Source organism: Mauremys reevesii, linkage group 11 (genome assembly GCF_016161935.1).
Source record: "Mauremys reevesii isolate NIE-2019 linkage group 11, ASM1616193v1, whole genome shotgun sequence".
Classification (NCBI taxonomy): domain Eukaryota; kingdom Metazoa; phylum Chordata; order Testudines; family Geoemydidae; genus Mauremys; species Mauremys reevesii.
In genome coordinates this window covers 44,816,153-44,829,092 of record NC_052633.1, presented here as the reverse complement: position 1 = coordinate 44,829,092, position 12,940 = coordinate 44,816,153, and the positions used below count along the sequence as shown (strand labels likewise).

Sequence of the window (12,940 nt, the reverse complement as noted above, 5' to 3'; positions counted from 1 at the left end):
AAGTCAATGGGCTTTGGATCAGGCCCCTAAAGAATTTAAATAAATTTGAGATCTCACATCCTCTTATTTCTCAGGCTTTTTTTCAATACAGTATGTTATGATAAAGACATTGTTAAGCAACACAATAGATACATCAGGTAGGAAAGAAAAGTAAGGCCCAGATCCTCCTAACTTTTATGCACGTGCTTAACTGTACTTCCATGAGTAGTTCCATTTATTCCATTGGGACGACTCCCATGTGTGTAAAGTTATACACATGTTTATGTCTTTGCAGGGTTGGGGCTCAAGTTTACTTTCTTAAATTAATTCTAAGATAGACCAGGATTAAACACTGCTCCACAGCAGTACAAACAACTTTCATGCACATTTTGGGTGTCGCTATTTAAAAGTCATCAGAACTCATTTACAAACCAAGGGGAATTAAATGGCACCCATTTAAAATAAGCAACATACCTTTGGATATGGAATAGTTATTTTTCTAGGATATTGATCCTCACCATAATATGAATATTCAATAACTGGTATGTCAGTATCATTAAATTGTACATATGCTATAAACTTTCCATTTGGAGACCACCACAGAGCATATTTCCCAGCAAGCATTTCCTCTAAAAAAAATGTATATGTTAGATACAACTCATCATTTATGACCTAACAAAGAAATAGCACCTAAAATTATATCTTGCCATCAGTGTACTCATCACTCCTCAACAAGAGAACTGTGCTACATAAGAAATATCTTGACTCTGCAAAGCACTTAAGAACATTAATAACTTTTGCATGCTGTAGTCTATGTCAAGTAGAAATTTGGTTTTGGTTTAAGTTAGCCTAAGTATAGAGGAGTAGGGAAAATTGAGATGACTAGTGTGAGAAAAGTTAGAGGTAAATTGGAGATAGTAAAATTGGAAAATTGAAGTTAGTGAGGACATGACCCAAGGCTATCTTGTGGCTATGTTTCAATTATGACTGGCTTTAGCGTGGATTTTACTGAGTGTTTTTAAGAATTGTGAATGTTTTATTAAAATGCTATCTATTATTGATAGTAGGGTGCAGATGTTAATTTAAATCATGTGTAATGTAAAGAACCAATAAGGAGTTGGCAGAAATGTGAAGGTGGTAATGGGTAGGTTTAATGTTAATTGGTATTATAAGAGTAGTTTTCTTACTACTGGGGAGAGCTCCAATTAACATCAGATGGGTACTGTTAGATTCCAGGATTATAAGGCTGGACTTCACTCTGCTTTCAGTGGACTGATGATCACTCATTAATACATTGTTGAGTGTAAGTATAATTGCAGTATTGTGCAAGTTATAAGTGCATACCTGTTTGAGTCACTAATAATTTTTGTTTTGAATAACATTTAGTTTTATCATTCAAACTGTTGCTTAGTGGTCATCTACTAAATACATTTTTTTGTAACCAACCTAGAGGCTCGAACCTGAAAACTAAATTATGTTTTATTGCACCCTTATCTTTAACAACTTAATATTCATTGGGAACATTTCAACACAAAAGTTACAAAAAGTTACAATGCAAATAGACCCATTTAAGTCAGCTATTCATATGCTTAAAGTTATTTATATGGTTACGTGTCTTGCTGGATTGAAGCCTAAGAGCCAAATCCTGCTCGCATTGAAGTCAAAACTCCCATTGAGTTTCATTGCCATTAAATAAGTATTAAAAAGACATGAGTCTTATCTGCAAAGTTCAGATCCTGATCCAATTTTCCCCCAAATTTAAGCGCGTTTCAATCAGAATTTTGTTTATACATTATAAAAATGTGCCCAAGCCACAATGTTTAAACTCCCAGTAGTGAGGGTATTCAGATCCAGTGCTATGGTTCAGATCTGTATCTACATAAAGGAGGGTTAACATCATCCAGTGCATAATAATGTTCATTATAGCTGGAATGCTTCATGGACTGCTTTTAGAAGTGGACTTTGAAGAAAATGAAGGATTGGACCTAGTGAATAGTAATTGTGAGGCTGTCCCAACCATTGGGATCAGCATAAAGGCAGTCACAATGTCTGAAGGAGGCAAAGAATTATGGGTGTGATCAGGAGAGAGGAAGGGGTAGTGAGCATGGGAATCAGGTGGAAACTGATGAGAAAATATTCTCCCTTTATTCAAAGCACTGCTCTGAGGAAAAATAAATTATGGGCAGTACATTAAAAGCTCATGTTTCCGATCAGAAAAATACCTTAACAAATTGGTGCATCGTTGATTTTTATAAACCGATTCATTCTGTTCCTAAACACCAAAAAAAGATTTTCATTCTGCACCACTGGTTTATCTGGTCAGGTACTGGGATTAGCCAGAAGAAGGCAGAATCTAAAAATGAACCTGGACTTTTGTGCAATGCTATGCATGGCGTTGAGGGGGGAGGAAGATAGGATATTCCTTCTTGATCTGGACAGGTAAATGATTTATGCCCTGAAGCAATAAGTCTGGTTACTAGTATCATTATCACCACTTGTACAACTACAGATATTAAATGTCAGAACATTTTCCCCACTCCTTTATAAAATAAAGCTACAGAATGCATTTCCATGACCTACTGGAGCAGTGAAATCCATAGATTGATTATATGATGTGTAAAAATACATGTCCTTTCACCAATTCTAAACGTTCTACTCTTCAATTTTAGTGCCCCCTTGCTCTATTGCAACAGAATAAAAAGGAGGCCATTATTAGTTATCATTTCCCAAAATGTAGGATTTATTACAAAATGCTGGGACCCATAAAACAAGGCACCTACCCAGACCTCTAAAACTCCCTCCTATATTTAAAAAAAAAAATTAATGGAGATATCCTGTCTCCTAGAATGGACCTTGAAAGGTCATCGAGTCCAGCCCCCTGCCTTCACTAGTAGGACCAAGTACTGATTTTGCCTCCGATCCCTAAGTGGCCCCCTCAAGGATTGAACTCACAACCTTGGGTTTAACAGGCCAATGCTCAAACCACTGAGCTATCCCTATATATTGATAGGATTTTGCAATATCAGTATGCTTTTCTGTTCAACCTTACTTTTGCACTTCTCTAGTTACAAGTGGTGAAACCCATCTTTTGCCTATACTTGTTTGCGTATAAGGAACAACACAGGGCAGGGAGTGCTGATATGGTGAGACATCAGAACGTCATTGGCATATCGTGAAACAAGAAGCTGAAAGATAATCTCAAAAGTACTACAAGTCCACCAATCTTTGGGTCCATGTAATTGCGTCAGGCTCAAGACGGGTACTGTTTTACAAAAGATTAGCTCAGGCAAATATACTTATTAATAGGGCAGCCCAATTGCTTTGTGGTAGCAAATCAAGCTACTTCCTGCTGGATTGAGTCTGAATCTTGATCGTGGTTTTAAGACACCACAAGACTTGAAGTGGAGGTGTGGTTTTTCAATGGAAAACTTTTGCACATACTCGCTGTACTAGCCTCCTGATCGGTTCAAAGAGGAACCAGTGCTCCAAAGGGCATTGGGTTCTTGTTGTCCACAGGAGGATGGCTCTAAGGAAAGGAAGATGAGTCTATCTAGTAGGGATACTTTTTTTGTGTTAGGAGGAAAAGGAATTGTGAAAAATGAGGACTAAAAGGGTTGGCATTGAGCCACAAAAATAAGGCCCATGCTTCCTTGCACTGATAAGGAGTGGATAGTTGCACCCAACTAAACACTGCTACCCCAAAAGGGCACTACAGGATGAAATCAGACAACAGTGGATGAAAGGAATATTTACAAAGGGCTAAATTCAGCCCATGGTCTAGGGTGGCTTCTGCTGGCACAGCTCCTGCTGGAGGGCACCTAAGGAAGAAAGTCCACTGCGGATCCCCAGTGAAAATTACAGATGTCCTAACCTGGCAGAAACTCACAGCCGAAATGTAGCAAACTCTGAGCTCTAAATGCAGCACCAACTTGCACAACATCAGAGATTTTAGGGGGGTGGGGGAAAGTGGGAAGTAACTTATCTAACTGAAGCTTTAGGCAAAATTTAACGGCAGAGAATGTAGTTTCCTGAGTTGAAATTTTGCCAGGACACTGTGGCTAACATCTCTACTCTTATGAAATGTGACATGGTATTTTGGATGATGACAGGCTCTTGATTTCACATCTCATTTGAAACTGGGACCCTCACTAGGTGGCTCACGGACAGTGCTTAGTTACCAAGGTGATAGGCATATCATGTGCATAAACAGGCTCACTACTGACTTAGAGAGAAGATTGCAAAATACTAAATCACCAACACTATTTCTTGCTGCACTTAGATGTTGCTTGGTGTTTTCCCATCTAAGTTCTGACCAAACCCTGCTTTGTTTAATGCAGTTTTCAATATTAACTTACCTTCATAGACCCAGTCAGGAATTCCATTAAATATTACATTCTCTTTTCCATTACTAGTTATTTTAATAGATCGATCTTCAGGATATTGTTTCAAATAGATATTATTCTGATACACATATGCCTAAAGATGAGAATTTATTCGTTAGAAATATGTACAATTATAGAAAAAGGTCTGACCAAATTTTGTACAGTCAATGCTATTGCGTATACATTAGAAATTATAATAAAGTATAATAGGCCAAATCCTGATATCCTTAGTCAAGTACAATTACAATTGAAGCCTTTGCAAATTTTCCCAAGAACCTAGTACCTCCCTTGGGACTAGGTTTGGATTTGATCTAATGGAAGTACATTACAATTTGAAGGCCAAATTGTGCTCTCAGTTACACCAGTGTAAATCCACAGTAACTCCACTGAATTTTTGTCAATATAAAAAAAAGTGTTCTATTTAAACTGTTGATGCAGGTATCTAACTCCCATTAGCTGTACTGGAAAATACATTGAATGAAAATAATATCCTGAAATATTAGTCATAAATGAGTTTGGTTTGGATAAGCACCTAAAAGCTTGCAGTCCTCTTTGAAACTCATTCAAACTTTCTGAAACTCTTGTATCTTTTTCAGCTGTGCTAGAAATCTCAGGTGAACAGGCTTTCTTGTGAGATTTCAGACATTTCTATTTCTGGTCCTAGCTGGGACCAGCAAGTGTAACATAAAACATGAGTCTATAATATAAATTTTAAAAGATGATCAAACTTTACTGGAAATTCAGAAAAGACTCAGTGCAGATTCAGTTTGAGATTTGAACAAAGGTTCTTATTTCACCTGAACCCATTTGTCCATTTCTGTTACAAAAACGGAGCCTGATCCTACAGCCCTTGCTCATCTCAAATGGTTAGTAAAATCAATGGGAGTTTAGGGTGTGCCAGGACTGCTGCATCAAAACAAAATATGAGGAATTTCTTAGAAAATTGTGTCTCTTGATACTACAAATATTTGATTTAATAACATAAAAGTAAAATGTCAATTGCACTGCATTTTAAATGACCAGCAAAACAACACTCAAAATTCTCAGGTGGAGCATGTAGCCTGTTTGACCTCTCTTCTTCCACTGTCAGATTTGGAGGTCAGTGAGAGTGCAACTGCTTGTCAGTGTTTTACTAAGAAAATGTCTTAACTATGAACTGTGTTCAAAGTTCTTGATGAAAGAAATAATGGGACAATAGCAAGTTAAATATTATTTACTGTTTATGAGCTGTTAAAACATAAGCTTTAGGCTAGAAAAGGTTGTCCTATAATGGTGTTCCCCCTTCCACACTGACTAGCTAAACTGTTATCTTTATTAAGTATGGTTGATAAACACAATTTAAAGGCCTGTGAAAATAAATCAATTCTATTCCATCAAAAAGTAATGTTATTCTAGCACTTCATTATTTTTACTGACCAATTTGTGTCCAACGGGTGACCAAGATATATACTGAATTTTATTTGGAAGTGGATTTTCTGTTACAAAATTACTAAAAAAAAAAAAAAAAAGGAAAGTTGAAATGGCTATTGCCTGCACTACAAACAGATCATAATATTGTACATACATATAAAAGGCAGATTAAAGAAAAAGCACAGAAGTACAATATTTTAACAGCTTTTGTTTTGTGAACAATGCAAAATTGGTGTCAGAAAGCATTTGCTGTGCAAACCTAGCAGTTAGGCATAAAATAATGTGATTCATGCACAAGGGCCTGCATATGCTAGCATACTTTGTGTGTGCATGTCAGACAACCCTTGGTCCGACAGCCTGAAATGCCAGTTTTAAGCTGTGTCCAAGTATGGCACAGGCAACTAAGTCACCTGCTATACTGTACAGTGTGCATTACTATTAGAATCAGCTCTAGTGACGTGTGAATCATGTGATCACATGGAAGTTCCATGGACCTATCATGTGGCATCACCTATGAGGAGCCAGCAAAGCATCAGCAGGAGGCATCAGCAGTGCCTGTGTACTTCAGGAAAGCAGCTGCAGTGCCGTGTGCAATGACTTCCTTCAGCACCCAAGCTGCAGCAACCCCCTGCCAGCACCTTTCCAGCAATGTAAGAGAGCAGTCAGAATGGAAGGAAAAATCAAATCAAGAAGATGGATAAAGGACAGAAGGAGGGACTAGAAAATTCTGAGTAGTCAGAGATTCAGGCAATCACAGATCAGATAGCCCCAAGATGCCTAGTGGTGAAAAGATAGGGGGATTTTCCCACCATACATTTTTTTCAGGGTAATTTCTGAATTGAGAGACTGAAGCAACAACAGAACAGTGCAATACTAATATCAGAAGAGAGCTTTCTAATGGAAATGCTAGCAAGCACACATCTAGAGTATTTATGTAGCTATAGTTATGTGAGAAACAGGTATCAGGCTTTACCTGTATTGAAGATCATAAATGTGGTATGATGCTGTATAAGAGTATCTCCAAAGCTGCAAAAAATGAGTAAACCAGAAAAAAAAATTATTATCTCTGAGCTATAATGCCTCTCAGTGCTCCCCTTGGGCCTACACACCACCCCATGCTATACGGTAGTTTAATTTAATTCACCTCTCTAGCCTACTATTAATGCTTCTTGATCTCATGTTGAGTAATATGTTACCACAACCTATAAAATATCAGATGTTAAAAGGCAGAATTTTCAGCCAAGTAATAAAAAAAAAGGAATTACCTTTGTGTAATCGCTTTCCAGAACTATAAATTGTTTATCAGAAGATAATGCATAGTTTGAGGCATTAACTTTTCTCTGAAAGATTGAGAAGTTGATTAGATTCCAGCACATACTAAATATCTGAATATTTAAATCCATTTGTATTTACATGGAAGTTTTTAAAACAACAATCTTCTATTTATTTTTTAAATGGCAATGATACATACAAGTGTGTCATTAGTCAAGATGGTAGTTGAGTCCTCAGTTTCAACATCATAGAGAATAATATTATCTTCTGCTGTCTGGTGAAGATATTCATGACCTGTTGGTCAAAAGATATTGTGAAATAAAAGTGTTCATCAGAGTATAGTCCCTCTTTGGCAGCTGAGCAGTTCAAGAACAAATGTCTGTTGAAATCAGTATAAAAATAAGTTTTGCCTTATTTTGTAATTCCATAACAGCACCAAATTACACAATGATCTGGCCTTTGGACACTCAGATACGTGCTGAAATTACACTGCACAGCCAGTGATATGGCAGTTACTTTATAGCTATGAAGCCAATTTCTGCTCTGAATTATGACTGCCCAAACTTGCCAGGATTTGACCCATTTTAGGGTCTGTAACACAGGATATCTCATTTAAACTCACTAAGGGAAGAAGATTCAAAATCCTGGCTTTGAATTTCACCTGACTATTCTCCATTTTATACAGATTTTGTAGATAATACTAGCACTGCACAATATGGTGTAAAGAAGGATCACATGGGCCAAATTCCGGCTTAATTACACATGTGCTACTCAACTCAGGTGCTTAATACTTAACTTCATATATTTATTTTAAAGAACTCACTTAGAGTCGAATACTTAACTCCTATGTAAAACCTGAACAAAAGGCCTCATTCAAAGGGACTCTGCAGGTGTCAAGGGTATAGGATTTTCTATCATAAGAAAGCAGACAAGAGTGCTCAACGTAAGTAAGGGTGGCAGTGTTGGGCCCGTAAGTAAAAGATTATCAGTCATTATCTATTGAAAGTATAAAAGCTCAGTGAAACCAAAGATAAAAGAAAACAGACTCTTTAAGAGATGAATGTTCAGTGCATCTAATGGACACAAGTTCAATAAAACAATGTCCTGTAAATTGATAGAAGATTAAGAAAACAGAAACTATTATAAGAATCCTCTTTCTGCTTTTGGGTTAAATACTTGAGGTTTCTTCCACAGAAAGCTGAGCTTCAGCTGTGATTTTGTACCTTTAATTTAGCAGTGAGCATTCACTCAGAGCAACAGACATCACAGAGAAAATATGTTTCTGAAGGCTTGTCTACATGTAAAATGCTATAACGGCACTGCTGCGATGCTGTAGCACTTCTCCTGCTGGCATAGATAATCCACCTCCCTGAGAGGTGGTAGCTAGGCCGACAGAAGAATTGTTACATCAACCTAAAGTTGCCTACACAGGCACTTAGATCATCTTAACTACACTACGCGGGGTATGGATTTTTCACACCCCTCACTGATGTAGTTAAACCAAATTTTATAGTATAGACCAGGCTTCAGTCTGTGTAAACCAGCCAGAAAAATACATATTAAAAACTATACGTAGCCACAAAAAAATATCTTCACTTACTTGAAATCCAGTATGGAAAAAATGTTTTGTACTGAAACTTTCCATTCAAATAATCTTCCAACGTAAAAGCCCTAGGATTGTCATCTGAGTTGGGAACTTTAGAAATAAGGTAGAGAGAGGAGAGAGTTATTAATAACACCTGCGTGGATTGAGAAGCAAAATAGAAATTGTTGCTAGCTGAGCTTTTCCTCTATTCCAGAAACTTAGTGCCATGAGAAGCCCTGAAGAATGTAGTGTTCCAGTAATTCCCAGATCAGGCAAAGCAGAGGCAGCACCAGGGAAAGCTTTCCATCATTGCCCTGACAGCATCCTTCAACCTTCTTCTGGATGAACTGCCTCAAGGGATAAGAAGCTAGGAACTAGACTGAGGAGAATTCATTTCACATAAACAGAGATGAACCTATGTAGCTGGAGACACCATGAAGGCAGGAGAACCCCTCCCCACACCATTTCCAGGGGCACTCAACAGTTTTTAAAGAGGGCATGGGTTTCCTGAACTTGTGTAGGGTGTGAAGATGCCTGTTTTAATGGTTACAGGAACCCACATATGATTTCAAATAAGCCCTGTACCTAGGCCACCAAAGAGTCAAATAGCCACTTTAAATCATTGCTCACCACCGCTAGATTTCAACCAATAACTGAGAGGTGAAAGGCTCTGTATCCCATGACCAGTCCCCTGAACCAGCTAGTTTCACTCTTTACAAGCTTTTCAATGTTCTTAGCAAGAGTTAGAAGCTGGATATAAGACTTGAAAGATTATCATAATCATCTATGCTTATTTCTTTGTGTAGCCAGAAGAAAGCAACACACACATATATAGAGCTAGAAATAAAACTGGAGAACGATTTCATAAATCTAATAAACTGAATTTTAGAAATCAAGTGAATGTTCAAAGATCAGTTCTTCTCCCCTAGTCTGATCTCCGTCTATAGCAGTGACTATCACTACATTGCCCTTCTCCCAGATGAGCCATGCATATGACACTACATAAATGGGCTTCTGAATAGTGCTTAACTGTGTGGTCTCCACCCTCCCCTTCACAGTGCCCAGACAGGTGCCTGGGAAAATCCTACTGACCAGAAGCCTTGGGTTATCTGTCAACTTTCTTGTCTGCCAGACAAGGGTGACGGGGGAGAACAGGAATGAGCTGAGTGACGTTAGTCACAGAACCACTGAGCTCCCAGTCACAGAGGAGGATAGCTTCAGAGGCATAATCGGAGTGGAGCAAACAGAACCAAGTCACCTCAGAGATAGAGGAGAAGATGAGGCTGAAAGAGCAATAGAAACAAGCTGCCAAGCACATGGTAGGGGAATGGGCCTAGTTAACATTCTCTGCATAATTTCTTGGGAGAGGAGCTGGAATGTGTGTCTGTATTGAGTGGGGAGTGCAGAGGAAGTTATCAATGCTGAGAGGACAGGCTGCTGGGCTTTTCATCTAATCCGGTAGTTTCTATGACCGATATTTTTACAAGAAAGGCAAGAGATTTGAGTTTGAATTGCCAGCCAAGCCAGAGCAGATGTAGTAAAATGAACAACAATTTGTTTATTTGCTGCTGAAAAACACAATTTGTAATGATTTTGGAAGGGAGTTGCCCTCTCTAATACTTCATTACAGCCTGTTGCAATTGCAAACTTGGCTGCTTCTGCTAGGGCCACACAGTTTAATTTGCAAACTAGTTATTGATGTATGAAGTGACTATTTAAACACTTGTTTAAAAACCAAGCACAAAAGATGTTTGCGGTTTTTTGGGTAAAACAAAAAACATATCAGTGTGAATCAGCAGAGAGCAATACTGAAAGCCCTGGGTCACGTACGTGCAAAGTTAAGGAATATGAGAAATTCAGGTTCATTCATGAGAAGCAAAAAATAAAATAAAATAAAATAAAATAAAATAAAAATCTTCCAGAAAGATTACACAAAACACTTGTAATGTGCAGAACACGTGAAACGCCGTCTGATAAAGACAGTCATCTTCTGCTCAGGCTTATCTGTGTGTAAATTCTAGGTACTCCTTCGGCTCTGTTTTTGAAGGTTGCCACTGTATAAACAGCTTTCCACTCTTTGGGTGCTCCTTGGACTTAATCCTACTCCCACTGCAGTCGATGGGATTTTTGCCATTGTCTTCAATGGGTTCAGTATTGGGCTATTAGAGAGTATCTCTGCTGCTTCATCCTGTCGTTTCTTTCTGAACTCTGAGGTGAATGCCATTCAATCCTGATGATTTACTGCACTGCAGTTTCAACTTTGCCTCTATTTTCTCTCTTTGTTAAGGCCACATTTTGACTCCCCGTGAAATGTTGCTTTGCATTGACTTTTATGGTATACTTTACAATGACAATGCATGGTTCTTCTGCTAAGTAACTTACTTACTGTAGAACACATATGTCAGATTGACTGTTGACACTGTTTTTGCCTGCAGAAGGAAGCTGTGAAGCTAAATAAAAGCAAATGACAATCCATAGGCAGAAACATACAAGTACAAAAACCAAACCAAACCAAACCAAAAACCCACAGAGCTAGCAGTAAGCTCAGAAAATATCCATATATGTTCATGAAGAAATTAATTCTCCTTGTGAGTAGCAGGATAATATTTTACTGAAAGCCTTAATATATTAAAAAAGAAGAGACGATTACAAACTCTTACTGAAATGATGTTAAATAATTGCCAAGAATCAGCTTCTTCACCACCACCTCTCAACACCAAATGAATGGATACTTAAAATGTCTTGACCTACCATATACTTTCCAGATTAAATTCTCTACATGAATTATGATTTTAAAGCTATTACAAACCCATTAATAAGATTTATTTCTATAATTGTGCACTCTAAGGGCCAAAACCTGCAGTCCTATTTGATACCTTTATTAGGCAAAAGTCTTAGTCTTAGTATTTATTTAAAGGTCCTTACAGAATCTAGAATAGAATTCTTACAAAGGATACAAGCAGCATCACTGATCAAGCTGGTGACCTCCATTTGTCTTAATTCTCACATCAACTGACTAGACTCTTTAAATACTCTTTTAACCACATCACTCTCACACACACTATATTCTCCCATAACTTGGTACATCTGATAACTTAGCACAGCTGCTAAACATATCCATTTCTTCTTAAATTTCCAGCATCCCACTTTAAGAAAATTGAATGCCAGTGTTTCTTACTTCCAGTTTGCTGACTACTTATCATTTTGAATGCTTGTTCATAAGCAACTGAAGAGGCATTTAAATGCTCTAATTAAGGCAGCAGGCTTTAATTATTTGCGGTTTTCTGACTCCTTTTGTATAGCTAAAGATCATTTCAATAATTAGTCCTTGAAATCATGTTCCACAAAGAAATAATGTGTCTTCATTTCTTCCTCATCTTTCAAAGCCTTCCATAACTTTTGTGTGAGTTTTTAATCCTTGCTGGGGTTCAGGAACAATTTGTATAGTGGGAGTTCTGAGAGCCATTGAACCAAACTGTGAACCCTGTAAATGATGGAAACCATTTCATGGCAGAGGGTGCAACAGCACCCCATGCACGCCTAGCTCCAGCACTTATGAATCCTCATTTTGGATTCTGTTGCTGGAACAGCTCTGATTAGGCCCATAATGTCTTAAAATAAATTTAGTTTGATCTAATCACTATTTTAGTTTCATAGGCATGCAAAATATATACTAGCATTTAGAGTGCTTTACATGTTCAAAGTACTGTATAAACATTGACTAACCCTTACAATGTCCCTACAAATTAGATAAGTAGCTATTTTTATTCTCATTGTAAAGACAAAGAAATAGGGTAAAGAGATGAAGCAAATTGTCCAAGGACAAACAGGAAATCAGTAGCAGAGCTGGCAGTAGAAATCAAAGGTTCTTGACTCTCAAACACTCTTTCTCGTCTAAAACACACTGTCTTGATTTTAGTTCTCTATAGTTCCTTCGCCTTTATAAAGAAGGTGTCATTGTGCATTCCTTGCACACACAACACTCCCAGTGATGTCAGGTTATGCAGAATGGTGTACTACACAGCACGCTATGCTGGTCATTCTGTCTTACAACATAATCTTGACACCTGCCCAACATTTTCCATCCTCATAATAACTGAACATTACCACATTTAATCATTGCTCTATGCACACAGCTAACTGTAACAATATATGACCTTTATGTTGCATATTTCTTTTATATCCCAAACTGTGATTTGTGTGTTTTACTTCTATTTTGCTGTCCAATCCCTTGATGTATGAGTGCTACAGAGACAGGAACTTTAAAGCCAAGCTTTTAATAAAGTTTCAGATTAACAATACATAAATTTGA

General features: G+C 37.7%; 1 protein-coding gene across 5 annotated transcripts in view; it reads right to left on the bottom strand.

The window, feature by feature from the left end:
* Positions 1-12,940, bottom strand: part of LOC120374929 (fibroblast activation protein alpha) — a 75,675-nt gene that overhangs the window by 31,516 nt on the left and 31,219 nt on the right. For all 5 annotated transcript variants that reach the window (XM_039495365.1, XM_039495369.1, XM_039495366.1 and 2 more), the window contains 7 exons: positions 8,644-8,739; positions 7,243-7,337; positions 7,037-7,111; positions 6,745-6,797; positions 5,778-5,850; positions 4,335-4,455; positions 454-608 (listed from right to left, as the gene is read on the bottom strand). In XM_039495365.1, the coding sequence (XP_039351299.1) occupies positions 454-608; positions 4,335-4,455; positions 5,778-5,850; positions 6,745-6,797; positions 7,037-7,111; positions 7,243-7,337; positions 8,644-8,739 (668 nt within the window). The remainder of the gene's footprint in view (positions 1-453; positions 609-4,334; positions 4,456-5,777; positions 5,851-6,744; positions 6,798-7,036; positions 7,112-7,242; positions 7,338-8,643; positions 8,740-12,940) is intronic.